Raw genomic sequence first — 17128 nt, forward strand, 5'->3', positions numbered from 1 at the left:
CTTCATTTTGGCATATACTCAGAACAGGAAAGTATAGTCTGGATTAAGCTGCCTAAGCTTAAAAATATCATTATGTATTAACCTAATGTAATAATTTTTTTTCTGATTGCATAATTTTATTAAGTTATCTAAACATATTCAAAACCTAAAGTTTTTTTTTAAAGAAAAACTAATCTGAAACAAAGTTTAAAAGAACATTTTAAAGATTGTTTTGATAAATTTCTAATGTGATTTGTTTTTGGTAGAAATTAAAATTTAAGTTATAGGACCAAAAATGGGTATTATATTGAATTTAACTACATAAGTGTAATGGATCTATAAATTTCACAAATGAATTTACTTCTTTTTCTTTAGTCTAATGAGTATTTCAATTTCAAAATTCAACTCCAACATCCCTGTTCCCTGAGTTAAACGACCAGACTTAGAAGTTGTTGATGGAACACTATACTTGATGTTCCAAATAAGTCATCCAGCTAAAGGAAATGGTCGAAATTATTTAATTTATAATCTAATGATTCTAATCTAACTGCAGATGCATTTTCTCCAAAACTGAGTGTATTTCTTTCATCATTGGATGCGTTTCTTCGCCAGCAATGAACTCACTCACAACCCCACCAATCTCCACAGAGCTACTCCCTGGTACCTTGTCCACCCTTTTGTTTCTCATCATATCCCTCACCCTTCTCGCGTCACTGTGCTTCCCAGATGCTGAATATACATTAGAAAGCAAAACATAGACCCCACTATGATTCTGCAACCGTAGGAGTCTTTCGGCTGCACGTTCGGCTAGTTGGGCTTGTCCATGGTTGCAGCATGCACTCAGAAAGGCTCTCCAAGCCAATGTCTCTTCTGAGACATTCCCTGAGCTGCTTATTCTTCTCAACATAACCATAGCTTCTTCAAAATGCCCGGCTCTGCTTAACAAGTCAACTAGACAACTATAATGTTCACTCTTGGGCTCGATTTTGTACACACTACACATCTTATATAGCAACTGCAAACCTTCATGTGCCATTCCTGAATAACTACAAGCCGTGAAAACTGCAATGAACGTTATGTCATCCGGCTTTATACCAGCCTTTTCCATATCTGAAAACAGCTTGAGTGCACTTGCTCCATCTCCATGAATAGCCATGCCAGAAATCATGGCATTCCAACACACAATGTCTCTCTGCGGCATCAAATCGAACAATCTTTTAGCCAAGTCCAAATTCCCACATTTGGCATACATGTCTAACAAACTAGTACTTAAACGAATGCTCAATGGCAACGCTGCTCGTTTCAGGTATCTATGAATCCAAATGCCAATATCCAAAGCCCCCAAATGAGCACAAGCAGAAAGAATGCTCACACATATAGATTCATCGGGCACCACTTCAGTCAACTGCAACAAACGAAATAAATAAAGTCCTTCCTTGAAGCAACTATTTTGCACATACCCAGAAATCATGGCACCCCAAATTCCCCTATCTTTCTCAGGTGCTTCATAAAAGAACAACCTAGCTGAATCCACATCACCCACCTTTGCATACCCCGAAATCATCACACTCCAAGACACTGCACTCAACCTAGGAATTTCATCAAACACGTACCGGGCAGCTACAACATCCCCACACACAGAATACATTGCCATCAAACTATTACCCACAAAAATATCATATACAAGACCCGATTTTGAACTGTACCCATGAACCATTTGTCCCAAAGAACAACTATGAAGGGCTGCACAGGCCTTCAAGACATAAGGGATGGTGTAGTTGTCTGGGCACAGACCACTTTGCAGCATCTTGGTGAAGACATGAAGGGAGGCATAGAACTTGGCTTTGAGGAGGAAAGTTTTGATGAGAGTGTTACATATGCAAAGAGTGGGGTGGTGAATGAGTTGGAAGAGTCTGCATGCATAGATGAGGCTTCCCTGATGAGGATGGGAGCAAAAAGCCAAAAGCCTGCTTAGGGCAAAGGTGTTGGTGTGAAGACCAGTGGTGAATACCTGTGCATGAGCCTGCTTGAGATGCTTCATGTTCTTGCATTTCTCCAATAGTACTAAGCATCTCTTGCTGCAACTTGACATGTGACGGTGAAACTAATTTGATTCACTGCATCTCAATTTCAGGGAAAATAAAAATTGGATAAAGCAATGGAACCAGAAGGATCAGGTTCCATTCTTATTTTGCAAATCATACAAAGGATCAATTTTCTCAAGCCTTCTATCTCTGTTCACTCTGTCATCTGACACTTGATTAAATGATAGTTTGTTAATCTATTTGAAAACAATATACTATTATTTAAGCAATAGTTGTTGAAGAGAGGAAATAATTATGTTCAAGAGAAACATGTTAACTTTTAGAGAGAAATTGTATTTTAGCTCATTTCACAACTTCTTAAATTACACTCTTATACTTTTTTTTTAAAATTTTAATATATAAAATTCATATTTTTATATTTTAACAAAATAACACTTAAATTTCTATTTTATTTAAAAGTAATATATGAACTATACATTAAATAAATAATGACAATGGAGTTAAAGTTTTGAAGTGTCACATTCTATTTTAATAGTATAATAAAATACAGTATTTCATAAATTATAGAACAATTAAATAAAACTAAAGCTTTCATAAAAACAACATCTAGTGATAAAACAATTTATCATAATAGAATAACATTATATTATATATTACACTTCCGATAATATAAACATTATATCCTAATCATCATACAACAAACTTATACTTGATTATCAGGATATAATACACAAAATTAGTCCGTTATCACTCGTTTTAGGTCAAGGTAAAACCTCTAGATTAGAACTTCTGACTACTATCATCACATGTCTCACCTCTTTCTATTTGAGAATTAATTATCATTAGAGTGTCAAAAGATGAACTCCAAGACTGGGTTTTCTATATTCATACTCAGAACACTTTGAAACTTCTAATAAAATATTTATTTTTGAAACTCATTTTCATCTTTCATTTCATTATATAATTAAACAAACCACTTCCTATGATCATGACCCTAGACTTTGATTCCTCATCACTAATTCTACGATACCGCTTATTGGATTGTTACAATTATTCCTATACTTATCCATTTTTATTAATGAAAATTAGAAAACATTTATACTTTAGGCATACATTCAAATTTTGATATGCATGTGCCTAAAATAGATGTTAATTAAATTTATTGAAATCAACATATTTCTATTACTATTAGTACTTAATCATAAAATTATTGTATTATCAACCAATTGTATTAATTAATTTAGGATATTTAAATCATGAATGACAAATAACTAAATAATAATGAGTACAACAATTATTTGTTTGTTTAAATTAAGATTTTTTCTAAGAAAATGATATAATCTTGTCACATGATGATATAACCTCCATTTTATAATAATATATTGTAATAGAGCTTTACACATAATATTGACCAAATTATAAAAATATTATATATAACCTCATAATTAGATGTTGAACTAAGTAATTACGTGATCAACACAAATGATATAACACGATCATTTAATTAATTTTCTCGTACATTATTTTCTTTCTTTCATTTTCTCTCTAGTGCAAAAATAAGACGAAGTTATATATATATATATATATATATATTTATAATTTGAAATATCTGTTTATGGCAATAAAGAGAATGGATAAGGTGAATTCCAAAAAAAAACTGATAGAAATGAAAGAAACATAAAGAAATTAATTTTAAAACTAGGAAAAAGAAACCCTAGTAGATACTAAATTTAAAGGGACTAAGATCCTAGGAAAAACCTAAATTTAAAGGGACTAAGATCCTATGAACAAGTATGTGCATGCTACTTAACTACATGCTGGTGCATGGAAACTCTTGCTATACACAAAAACAATGGAATGAGGCTTCACTTTGACTGTGGAAGATGGATCAACCAGCTTTGGATTCATCTCTGGGATGTCTAAAGACTGTGTGAGCTTTAGTGGAGTTCCATTCAACAGCACCACCTCACTTTGAATGTTGCCATCTTTTGGAGTCAAATGGTACTCTTCCCTCATTGCGTCTGATGATCCTACTTCTTTATCTGTGTTCATGTCATTCACCAGGGATACTCTGAAAGTTGTGGAATTGGACATGTTTATGAGCAGCACTGTGATGCCATGCTGAAAAAATCAACCACAAGAAACCAAGGTCAACAACAAATGTCATTCAGTAACAGGATATACAAACTTTTTGCTTTCAATTTGTTACTGTTTTCTGTCAACCATTACCCCTTTCTTTGAACAATGACCATATACACGCAAAAATGAAGATCCTTCATGAGAAACAGAAAGCACATTTCTTCCCATAAGCCGATGCCACAAAAGTGCTCTGAACAAAACAAAAAGAGACAATCAAACTTTTATACCTTGATCATTATATTATTCTGCATGATTAGTTTAAAATCTTGATCATTATATGATGAATTACCCATAATAATCTGGGTTAGGAATGAAGGTTGTGGTGTTTAGCATAGCGTAGTTTCCTCCAATTAGTGCTTGTCTGCAATAAACCTTGTGGTTGAAGGCTGCTGTCATGCCAAGCTGGTCCAAGTACCTAGTTATTCATTCAAAACACATTGATTTAACATGTCGATGAAAAAAACAAAGAAGAAAAGAACAGAATTGGTTGACATTAGACAGACCAAAAGCCATCAACAAAAGTATTTGACACATCTTTGCCACCACTGTTATAAGCTCCACCAGATTCCCCAACCCATGCTCCTGCCCTTGGAGTGAATACATTGACTGATTCTGAAACATCTTTGAATGTTTGAGCAACTTTGCTCAAATAATATGGGTCTTGAATCTTGTTAATGAGATCCTTGTCATTACCTTCGTTAGATTGATGGTTAGTTAGAAAACAATCACAAAAGAAATCTATGTATATATTATTATTAGACAAGACTAGATAGGAGAATCTATATATATATATATATATATATATATATATATATATATATATATATATATATATATATATATATATACATACCAGGACCAAGGTTGTAAATGTGGTGGGTCACTCCATCAACCACACCATGTCCAACATTCTCTAAGAAGCTATCAAACCATTCCTTACTGTAGAAACCTGCAGGGCCAAGCACCTTTGGCCTTGTATTGGCATTTTGGTATAGCATATTAACTAAATTTCTGAGTTGAGTGATGTCTTTAGCATATTGAACACTGTCTATTTTGGCAGCTACCCCACCAGAGCATAACTCATTTCCTGATAAGCACCATGATAATGAATCAAAGAAAATATTAAAATAACTTATGGACCAATTTTGTATGTAATTCAAAGCTGCCATTGCAAAGGTTTTAGCTACCTAATTCATATGAATCTATTTTGTATCCTTTTGAAATTGAGTACTCCATGAGACTTAAGGCATTTGTTGGGTCCCAGTCTCCTACCCAGTTTTCCTTGTCCTCCTTAGAATTTTCCTTTCCAATCAGGGCATTCAACCCGAAAGTGAATTTCGCTCTGAAAAAGAGAAAAACAACATGTGAGATTACTCAGTAACATGCATAATGAAATTGAGAAAAAGGGTGTTAAATTAATACCCAGTTTTGTTAAGAAATTCATTAACTTCATCCCATCTCTTTCTGGGAAGGCATCCTTTGCTGAAACCAAAGAGACCATCACTTTGCTTTTCCATAACGGGGCATTTCTCTTGTTCTCCGAATTGGTATACAATCTGATCTTCCAGTGAACCTCCTAATCTGATCCTTAGGGGATTAAAAGCTGCCAAAGTTTACAAGAATTAGAAATGATAAGTAATACTTTGAGTCAAGAAAAAGAAACATACGTACCCTTAACGGCATTTATCAGAATGCTGTTATACAAGTCCTGCAGAAGGTGAAAACACAAAACATAGATTCATTGGTAAGATGATGAAAATATGAATGATGGTAAATAGTAAATATCAAAGGAAATGCACAAACACCAGATTCATAATTCCTGCTTCTCCCCAGGGACATTGATCGTAGTCACACTTGTTTGGTGGCCACCAATCTAAAGTTGCACAGATAAAATTTTCATCTGTGGTAGCAATGTGTGTCACCCCTTTCACTCTAACATTTACATCTTCAGCCGAAGACACGGAAAATAACAAGAGCAGAATACAACATATGCTTGTTTTCATTTTCATTGTCAACTCAGAATTGAGTTACGGAACAGAGGCACTTCTTCGAGTATGACAATGAAATGTGACTGAAATTTATATAAGAACGTACTCTATAATTTTTTCTGTTTAGATTTTTAGATTTTTACTTTTAAGATTTACACTGTTGGTTCTGTTTCTTACTGTTTGTTTATAATTTTTTCTGTTTAGATTTTTAGATTTTTACTTTTAAGATTTACACTGTTGGTTCTGTTTCTTACTGTTTGTTTCTACCGAACAACTTTTAAGATAAACTCAATGTCAGGATTCTACTTCGATTTTCATTGCTCTTTGTATTTACAAATTAAATCCTTCTATTTTTTAAATCAACAATAACTGTTGTTTTTCATATAAAACGCTTATCAAAATAATAATTATAAGACAATGAATCTGAAATATTAAATAACAATAGCTGAACACAACATATATTTGTTTTCGTTTTCATTTTAAGATTTTCTTCTGTTTTGAGTAACAACATTTTAACATTGGTTATGCTGTTTCTTATTGTTTAGTCAGAACAACTTTTAACATAAATTCCACCAAGTAGTAGTCACAATTTTGCTCTGATTTTTATTACTCTTGTTATTTTATAAATTAAATCCTTCTATTTTTAAATTAAATAAATATAATCATTTCATTGTTTTTTTCATCTAAAACCTTTATAGAAAATAATTAAGTAATTAAGAGATAATTAATGAATCTGAAGTAATATTAAATAATTTGAAAGTTTCTTAAAATTTTAATGAAAGATGATCAAATTTAAAGGATGTAATAGGGAATTTAAAGACTTAAGTTTAATCAAGAAATATATTAGAGGTTTCTTTATTTGGGATAAAATTTGATATTTTAACTTTTTATCACCTTCACCATCTTCACATATAAGTGAAAATTATTAACAGATATTAATTTTTTTCATTAATTAAGAAAATTCATTAATGTGATATTAAACTCTGTTTTGAAATATCCATCTTCATCTTTTTTTCTTAAATTTATTTTTAAGTTTCATAGATTAAAAAATGCAGAATAAAAGGAATATAAAGTAAGAGTATTTTAAAAAATAAAATAAAATCATGAGTTCCGAGATTATCAAATGAATTAATCAATAGGCATGTCATATGATGAATGGTTGTTATTAGGCTTATGCATGGACGAGTCTATCTAATTGAGGTTTAGGAAAAATCTATCTAAAATGGAATTTTAATATGGCTATTTCAAAATGAGGTAAAGTTGAAGGAATGTATGAATTTTTTTTAATTAAAACTAGTAACAATTCTGCACAAAATTGAAATCTACTTTATTTTGGTTTTAAAAAATAGACCGCTACATGGCTCCGGAAGTTTTCCACACTTTTAAGACTTAGAATTTTGTTTGATAAAATGGTAAAAAGTTGAAGCTAGTTCTAAATTTCGAATTCACTATTCTTGAAATCTTCTTTGGGTCAGATTAGTACAGATTAGTACACTGATAATAGAAAAAAAGATAACTCTGTTTGATAGAGTGGTAATACAGATAATCCTGTTTGCAACATTATTGAATTACAGAGTAAGAGTATTACTACACCAACTTGTAGTAATGATCGTTCCCGGAAAGCAAGATCTCGTGGGCTTTCCCACACGGACACCTAAAAGTAAATTTCTTGCCATTTCCCGTGGATTCCACGGTAAGCTGTTATCAGAAGAAAAAATATTACAATGAAATAATAAAATTAAAAAGAAAAATTATTAAATAAAATTATTACAAACCTCTAAGTCAGGGGCGGTAGAGTTGGAAACGGAGCCGCGGAGGACGGGAGAGTTGAGGTTGGGCGGAATGGAAACGGGAGAGAAGCCGCTATGGGAGAGGTCCTCCTGATTACTCTTCGTGGGATCAGCGTGATCATCGTTGGAAGACGTTTCTGGCGTTGGTTCTGGAGAATTTTCCCTTTTTGTAATTTCTTTGGAGTAGGTATGCTGATGAAGAAGGAGAAGGGGCTCTTTATATAAGTCTGAGGAGAGTATTTTGAAACCGCTATTGGCGGGTTAATTAATTACTCTATATAATCAAGAAATATTAACTTAATAATTTTTAAATCCGAAATACATTTGGTTAGTAAATGTTTATCACATATATATAATATTGGAATTGTCTCATTTAGTGTACATAAATTATTATTTTTTTATTTTACCTTTAATATTATTTTAAATTAATAATACAAAATTTACCTTGAATGACAAAATAAAAAATAAATTAAAATTTTGTAGGAATAAAAAGAAAACAAAAAAGTATTAGATTAGTGGAACAATAGATTTCATCAATATATGCTGGAAAACAAAGAGTCGTTGAGAGTCTTCCACCATCATTGATATGAAATTTTTAATCTTTTGAATTTTGAGATTGGATGGATGAATATTCACTTTCTTAAGGATTATTGAAATATGTTTTGCTTTATCTTCCCATGGAGAAGTTAAAAGCTGTGTGTTTAAGTGATTATTGGTAAAATTCTGTTATCATATGAAGATACATCTTAGTGTGAGGATTTTTTAAATTATTTTCAATTTTTTTAATTTCTTTTTAATTTTTTGGATTTTTTTCATATCTCACTTTAAAATTGGACAATGTGCTACTGGGAGTGTGATATGAGAGTGTTACGTGATATATTCACCTTTAGTCCTATATTTGTTTTCTATTTAATTTAGTCCTAAAAATAAAAGGTTTAATCCTTTTCGACATCCCTATTTATGTACGAATGTCTTTTCGACATCCCTATTTATGTACGAATGTCTCAGATGGATCCTCGTTTTCTATAAATTTTGTCCAAATTTAAAGAGGAATAACATTATTTTATTTTTACAAAAAATAGAACTAAATTGAATAAAAAAACAAATATAAAGATTAAATTGAGACTCTCTAATGTGATATTGTTATGTCACACTACTACTGCCACATCATACAGGTAGTGTCATATGACACAATTTTTGAAGCGATATGTGAAATAAATATTACAATCTTTTTTAAATAATAAAAAATATTATAGGAAAAACATGTTTTACTAATAGATATTTATTGATGGCATAAGATTCGTTGGTAAATGTTAATTATTGACTAGTTTTTCAACAAACACATGTTTTATATTTATCAACAAAAATTTCTGTTAGTAGATTGAAATTATTGATGGATATATATGTTCTATTAACAAATATATTTGTTGACAAGGTATTATTGATATAATTTATTAACGGATATATATGTTATGTTCGTCGATGAAACAAGGCCAAAATTTGAGATTTCTCCTCCCCAAATTATCTTTGTTCCAAGAAACCATTCATGTCATTTGAGGAGTTTTTAATAAAAGCAGGACTTGGAATTAGTTTGACAGACACAAATTATGGGAATAGGAAAAATGGGTTTTTAACCTAGGTAATTCTTTTATAACTTTTTACTTTAAAACCCTCCTCACTTTTTCTCTTCTTATTGTTTGTCTAACCTAGCCGCCTTTGTTCTTCTTCTTCTCTTCTTCATCTTTGTTCTTCTTTTCGTGCCACTCCACTACCACAAGTTTCATAGCATCACATACTACCACAACACCCTTTGCACCAGAGACACTCTTTCAAAGGAAAGCTAAGGTATTTGTTTACGTTTTTTGTTTACATTTGCATAGTTATAGAGTTTTAATGATGTTGGTTTGGCCTATGCATTCTTTTGAAAAAATTACTGAGGAGAAAAATCGTTGAGACGTTCAACGAGTTTTGAAAATCGTTGAGGCCTTCATTATTAATAATATCTCCATATTTTGTAATAATATTTTTAGAAATTTCAATTATTTTAAAATTAATAATTAAGAATTTACAAGTAGTTTTATGTATCAAATCAACAAGATTGACAACTTTTACCTATAGTCAAAACTTTTATTTAATTATTATGATTTGATGTTTATTCAAAATTTAAGTTACTCATATTATGTTTTAATTGTTTCAAATTATTTAACTAGAGTGTTTGTTTCATATAGATTTGACATGTGTTTTAATTGATATTCAAAAACTAAAATAATTATTTGTTACTTTTTTAATTTAGCTTTGTTTCGAACAATTAAAAATGTACTATGACTTATATGTAAAGATTATTTTATTTCTTAAAATGTTTTAATTTGAAACCTAATTTTCATCTTTATATGAATTTTATTTAAGCTAATGTATATGTGAATATATTTTTTTCTTCTTTATCCTTTTATCTTCATATTTAGCTTTCTTTTATAATTTTAATAAAATAATAATAATAATAATAATAATAAATAAAAAAATGCAATATTATTTAATAAAGAACAATAATAAAGAAAAATAATAAATAAAATTATATAATATTATTTAATATATTTTTAATCCTAAACTTAAATGTAAAATTGAAATTTATTTATGTTTTAAGCTTTTGCACATTTTTGTCTAGACTTTTAAAATTGAATATATATAATATAACTCAACCTATATTATAGGTTAAAAACATTTTATTTATTTAATTTTAATTTTGAGAATTAAATTATTTTAAAATTTTGAAATATGAACAAATTTTATTTTTTTGTATAAATTTATTAATTAAAACACATTTAACTTATTATTGAAAAAATATCAAATATGCAAAAAAAACTAAATCTCACAACACTTGCAATAGTGATATATGATAATATTGTTAAGAGATATATTGATACAGAAGAATGATTGATTGGAAATAATCTTCAATCTCTTGAAAAAAGTTAAGCTATATATTTGCTTTACTTCCATTTTTTTTTTCACACTCAATTCACTCAAACTTTATATTCTTCTTTCTTACTTCTCTTAAAATGCAGGAAATCTTACTTTCATAATCTTCACCTTATCAAGTTATCAAAGATTCAAGTTAAATAGAGGTATGATTTTCAATTCTCCATACATATATCCTGTAATCTCTCCACATTCTTATTATTAACGGATAAATATGTTATGTTTGTCCATGAAATAAAGTCAAAATTTGGGATTTCTCTTCACCAAATTATCTTTGCTCTAAGAAACCATTAATGTCATCTGAGGAGTTTTTAATAAAAGTAGGACTTGAAATTAGTTTGACAAAAACACAAATTATGGGAATAGGTAAAATGGGTTTTTAACTTAGGTAATTTTCTTTTAGCTGTTTACTTTAAAACCCTCCTCACTTTTTCTCTTCTTATTCTTTGTCTAACCTAGCCGCCTTTGTTCTTCTTCTTCTCTTCTTTATTTTTGTTCTTCTTTTCGTGCCACTCCACTATCACAAGTTTCATAACATCACATATTAGCACAACACCCTTTGCACCACAGACACTCTTTCAAAGTAAAGCTAAGGTATTTGTTTACGTTTTTATTTACATTTGCATAGTTATAGAGTTGTAATGATGTTGATTTGGTCTACGCATTAATCTGGAAAAATTGGTGAGGAGAAAAATGGTTGACACCTTCAACGAGTTCTGAAAATCGTTGAGGTCTTCAACGAGTTTTGAAAATCGTTGAGACCTTCATTATTAATAATATCTCCATACTTTGTAATAATGTTTTTAGAAATTTCAATTACTTTAGAATTAATAATTAAGAATCTATAAGTAGTTTTATGTACCAAATCAACATCATTAACCACTTTCACACCTATAGTCAAAACTTTTATTTAATTATTATAATTTGATCATGTTTATTCAAAAATTAAGTTACTTATATTATGTTTTAATTGTTTCAAATTCTTTGACTAGAGTGTCTGTTTCAGGAGTGTTTCATCATACACCTCCAAGATCTCATTCCGCACCTCCAAAAATTCCACTTTTAACCTTTTGAAATTTCATCATTATCCTACACCTCTAACTTCATAGAAAATTTTATTTTTAACTTTAATAAATATATTTTTATTTTCTTCTTTTTCTTGTTAAAAAGATTCTACACCACCTTAATAATAACTAAATTTAAAATTCAAATATTATTTAATATAATTTTATATTCTAATAATTATTAAAATATAATTTATGTTATAATAATAGTTATATTAAAAATATAAAATAAAATAATTAAAATAAAAATAATAACAATAAAAATAAAATATTAAATAAAATATTTAATATATTAAATTATATTAAAATATTAAATTAAATTAAATAATTATTAAAATTTAAATAAAAAGTAAAATTTTAAAACAATTATTTATCAAATAACAAATAAAATTATATTAAATAAAATATTTAAATATACTATATTATATTAAAATATTAAATTAAATTAAATAATTATTAAAATTTATATATAAAATAAAATTTTAAAAACCATTCTTTATCGGATATAGATATCTGATTCATAACTTATCGGATATATATATCCTATTCACAAATTTTTCAAAATTTTGTTTTTCTAAAATTTTAATAATTATTAAATTTAATTTAATATTTTAATATAATTTAATATATTTAAATATATTAAATATGATTTTAAGTATTATTTTTATTTTCATTCCTATTCTTATTTTAGTTATTATTTTTTAATTTTCTTAATAGAACTATTTTAAAAATATAAATTATATTTTATTAATTATTAAAATATAAAAATATAATAAATAATATTATAATTTTTATATATGTTTAATATTTATTAAATTTTAAATAAAAAGTAAAAATATTAAATAGTTTACAGATTTTAATATATAAATAAGTTTTCTAAATTTTCATTTTTATTTAAAATTTAATAATTATTTAATTTATTTTAATATTCTATTATAATTTAATATATTTGAATATATTAAATTAAATTTCTTATTATATTTTATAATTATTATTATTATTTTATTTTTATGTTTTTAATATAATTATTATTATAATATAAATTATATTTTAATAATTATTAAAATACAAAATCATTTTAAATAATATTTAAATTTTAAATTAAATTAAATTATTATTAAGCTGGTGAAGATTGTTTTTAATAAAAAGGAAAAGAAAATGGAAAAATATTTAAGTTAAAAATAAAAGTTTTGAAAAAGTTGAAGATGGAAGATGTCGGAAAGTTAAAAGTGGAATTTTTAGAAGTACAGGATGAGATCTTAGAGATGTAAGATGAAACACTCATGTTTTAGATAGATTTGACTTGTGCTCTAATTGATGTTCGAAAACTAAAATAACTATTTGTTACTTTATAATTTAGCTTTGTTTGGAACAATTAAAAGTGTATTAGAACTTAGTAAAAATTATTTTATTTGTTAAAATGTTTTAATTTGAAACCTTATTTTCATTTTTATATGAACTTTATTTAAGGTAATGTATATGTGAATAGATTTTTTTCTTTTTTATCCTTTTATTTCATATTTAGCTTTCTTTTATAATTTTAATAAAATAATAATAATAATAAAGAAAATTATGTAATATTATTTAATAAAGAACAATAATATAGAGAAATAATAAAGAAAAATATATAATATTATTTAATATATTTTTAATGGTAAACTTAAATGTAAAATTGAAATTTATTTATGTTTTAAACTTTCGCACATCTAGACTTTTAAAATTTAATATATATAATATAACTCAACCTATATTATACGTTAAAAACATTTTATTCATTTAATTTTAATTTTGAGAATTAAATTATTTTAAAATTTTGAATTATGAACAAATTTTATTTTTATGTTTAAATTTATTAATTAAAAATATATTTAACTTATTATTGAAAAAATATCAAATATGCCTAAAGAACTAAATCTCACAACACTTGCAATAGTGATATATGATAATATTGGTAAGAGATATATTGATACAAAAGAATGATTGATTGGAAATAACTTCAATTTCTTGATATATATTTGCTTTACTTCCATTTTTTTTATTTCACACACTCAATTCACTCACACATTATATTCTTCTTTCTTACTTCTTTTAAAAGTCAGGAAATCTTACTTTCATAATCTTCACCTCATCAAATTACATAGAGGTATGCTTTTCAATTCTCCATCCATATATCCTTTAATCTCTCCACATTCTTACTATGAGCTCACAATTGTTTTATTATTAATCAGGCTGTTTAATCATTGAAATTTTCTATTTTAGTTTTTTTATTCTCTGAATATTGCAAATACATATAAACCCACTCTTCATGGTATGTGATATTAATTTTCATTAATAAAAACTAGTTAAAAACACATGTGTTATTTTTTTAAGATAATAAAAACCAATAAAATTATATTATTATTATTGTTATCATTATAATTATAAAATTAAATATAAATAATTGTTATTACTTTATTGTAAATTATTTTTATTTATTTTGAAAATAGTTTTATAATTAAAAGACGGTTCAAATTAAAAAAAAACTGTTAAATTTAAAGAAATAATTTAAAAAGTGAAATCAATAAAATAATTATTTTAGTTTAAAAAATATTATTTAAAGGGTAAGAATGAAAATAAATATAAACATGAAAAGAGGATCTCTTTATATATGTCTAGATAATTCATTAATGTGATATTAATTTATAAGATGCCATTAAACAAAATGATACTTTTATCACGCCAATAGATTTATGATTTTTTAATTTTTTTTAAATATTTCAACATTTTAATTATTTTGTTATTTTTTCTAATTTGAAATTTTAATTCGTCCTTAAATACAATCAAGAAATTACAACTTAATAATGGTAATTAAATTCTGAATATAGTTTTCTAATAATTTGATTAAGATTTTTGTTTTGAATGTTGGTTGATTTCTGAATGAATATAAAGTATGATTGTTGATATGTTTTGACTGTATGAAGTGTGAATATTTACTACGATATGAATCTATGAATGTATGAAGATAGATGTTGAGAAATGTATTGATAAGATTATGAATTCTAAGTCTAGAGTTTTATGTGAAAATTGATGTTCGTCACTGAAGATCTTTGACCGTTGGGTTTTCCTGTGGACTCGGTTGGAACTGGATTCTTTCATTTGGAAAGAATTCCAATTGAGGACCGAGCGTCTTCGTTCTGTAATATCTGTATATACGCGTTCAACCAAGGATATTCGTTCCTTGGTGTTTGATGGTAAACTTAAGTATATATATATGTATTTGTATATTTCGTTCGTTCGTGAACACTATTTAAATGGTATCTTATTATATTTATCAAGCCTTTCTTTTATAAGTTTAGTAGTGCTCGGTCTTACACCAAGCGCTTGTACTAAGTAGTGATCGGTCTTACACCAAGCGCTCGTACTAAGTAAGTGCTCGGTCTTACACCAAATGCTCTTTCTCGTTTCCGTAATCTATCTTTATAATAAGAGCGTTCATCCAAACTCCATAGAGTTTGCTCTCTACAGTGCTCAGTCTTCAACTGACATTCGGTTTCCTTGAGGTTTAGCTCATTAAGAAGCTAAGTATTTATTGGCGATCGGTTTCTTCATATGATTCCGTCAAGAATTATTATTTGGTGTCCTACGGTACCTGTCTCAATTGGTTTCGGCCTAGAGTCCTAGTACTCGGCCTAGGCTTTACGGTGTTCGGTTTGAACTCTCAAGAGTCAGTTCATTAAATTGGCTCACTTGGTAAACAACATTCGATTATATTAGTCTCTGAGAAGTATTATTATATTCGGTCCATTTCATAACTAGTGAGTAACTCTCTCAATTTGATTATGTTTGAGTTGGAGACATCTCGGTCTCACTCCAAGTGTTCGGTCTTTTTTTGGATTAAAAACTAACGTGCGGTATTTGGTATCCTAAGGGATCATTATTCAAATTGGTTCAGTTGAGGTTTTAATAATGAAAGATGATAGAATACGATATGGATGAAATGACTTTGGTTATGGAAGAGTGTTCCGGGGAGGAATATCTCATGATTTGATATTGGAATGGTAAAGTATGAATGTGGGCACGCTAAGCTGGCGGTTCATCCTGATATTCCGTGATTACTCGTTTCTCACGTAGAGAAGGGTAAGTCATGTGTGAGAATGGCAGGAGGTCCTCGTCCTTATGGTTAATTTGGACGGAACGGACTAACCTTGGGTGGCAGCTGTTGAGGGTATCCCAGTTACTACATCACCCGGGTGCACGAACGTCGTAGCTACACATAATTCATACAGTCCGGACAGTCAGAGTCTAGTATTAGGCTTTGCATGAAAGAGTTAATGAGTTATCTTGTTTAAATTGATTGAGTGAGATATATGTTGATAATTGAATTAAATTACATAAGCTTACCATATTTCCTGTCTTGTCCGTTTTGTACGTTCGGTGGTTGTCCTTCTGTTGCAATGATCATTCGTGTGGATGTGAGTAGAAGGAGAAGCTTTGCTGGAAGAGGCGCTGGAAGAAGAAAGTTTGGACGAGGTAGAAGTTAAGACCGAACAGTAGAGTCGTTCGATCAGTAGTTAGTTTCTTTGTGTGATAACCATTCGATCATCTGTTGTTTTCTTCTTTTGTATGACTGCTCGGTACGTCTTCTGTAAACCGTTCGGTCTAAATTGCATATTTGTACCGTTTTAATTTTCCCGTTATCTTGTAAAAACGTTCGGCCATAAGCGTACTACTCATCTTTTGTAAGACTGATCTGGAATATTATTAACATGTAATTATTCCCTTATATAGTTTTTAAACTGTATTTTTAGGATGTTACATCTTTTATTTTACTTTTAATAAAATTTAAAATTAATTACATAAAATTTAAAATGAAAGACAAATTAAAAAAAAAAACGAAAAGAATTGTAGGATTAAGAAGAAGACAAATAATAGAAACTAACATATTATGAGAAAAATATGTTGATTTTGGTTGTCTCATTTATATTTCGTTTCACATTAGATTTAATATCATATTCAAACTCCAATTAACATGACTTCAAATAAATAAATAAATAAATATATATATATATATATATATATATATATATAAAGATATTTTAAAGTTAACATAAAAATATCTTCTAAAATGTTTAACAAAAATGTCAATTTTAAGTATAAGATTTATACGAAGA

General features: G+C 28.0%; 2 protein-coding genes and 1 long non-coding RNA gene across 3 annotated transcripts; all 3 read right to left on the reverse strand.

Moving 5' to 3' along the window:
* Nucleotides 1-322: 322 nt before the first annotated feature.
* Nucleotides 323-2269, reverse strand: LOC108342249 (pentatricopeptide repeat-containing protein At2g20540). Its single transcript, XM_017579995.2, has one exon. It carries the CDS (start codon nt 2069-2071, stop codon nt 518-520), a length of 1554 nt encoding a protein of 517 aa, XP_017435484.1. The 5' UTR covers nt 2072-2269; the 3' UTR covers nt 323-517.
* Nucleotides 2270-3825: 1556 nt separating this feature from the next.
* Nucleotides 3826-6172, reverse strand: LOC108341585 (heparanase-like protein 2). Its single transcript, XM_017579252.2, has 9 exons — nt 5969-6172; nt 5835-5871; nt 5586-5766; nt 5348-5505; nt 5017-5250; nt 4667-4856; nt 4453-4578; nt 4254-4353; nt 3826-4145 (listed from the first exon to the last, which is right to left on the reverse strand). The coding sequence occupies exons 1-9, from the start codon at nt 6170-6172 to the stop codon at nt 3831-3833; spliced, it is 1545 nt and encodes a 514-aa protein (XP_017434741.1). The 3' UTR covers nt 3826-3830.
* A 1480-nt stretch (nt 6173-7652) lies between these two features.
* Nucleotides 7653-8116, reverse strand: LOC128194365 (uncharacterized). The gene is made up of 2 exons (XR_008245813.1): nt 7927-8116; nt 7653-7849 (listed from the first exon to the last, which is right to left on the reverse strand). It is a non-coding gene; the product is annotated as an uncharacterized LOC128194365 (long non-coding RNA).
* Between the last annotated feature and the right edge of the window lie 9012 nt (nt 8117-17128).

Source organism: Vigna angularis, chromosome 10 (assembly GCF_016808095.1).
Source record: "Vigna angularis cultivar LongXiaoDou No.4 chromosome 10, ASM1680809v1, whole genome shotgun sequence".
NCBI classification, from domain to species: Eukaryota; Viridiplantae; Streptophyta; class Magnoliopsida; order Fabales; family Fabaceae; genus Vigna; species Vigna angularis.

Coding starts and splice junctions, on each gene's coding strand:
- LOC108342249 (XM_017579995.2), bottom strand. CDS start 2,071: ATGTCAAGTTGCAGCAAGAGATGCTTAGTACTATTGGAGAAATGCAAG.
- LOC108341585 (XM_017579252.2), bottom strand. CDS start 6,172: ATGAAAATGAAAACAAGCATATGTTGTATTCTGCTCTTGTTATTTTCC. Junction 5,872..5,968: donor AAGCAGGAATTATGAATCTG/GTGTTTGTGCAT, acceptor CACCTTCTGCAG/GACTTGTATAACAGCATTCT. Junction 5,251..5,347: donor AGATTCATATGAATTAGGTA/GCTAAAACCTTT, acceptor GGTGCTTATCAG/GAAATGAGTTATGCTCTGGT.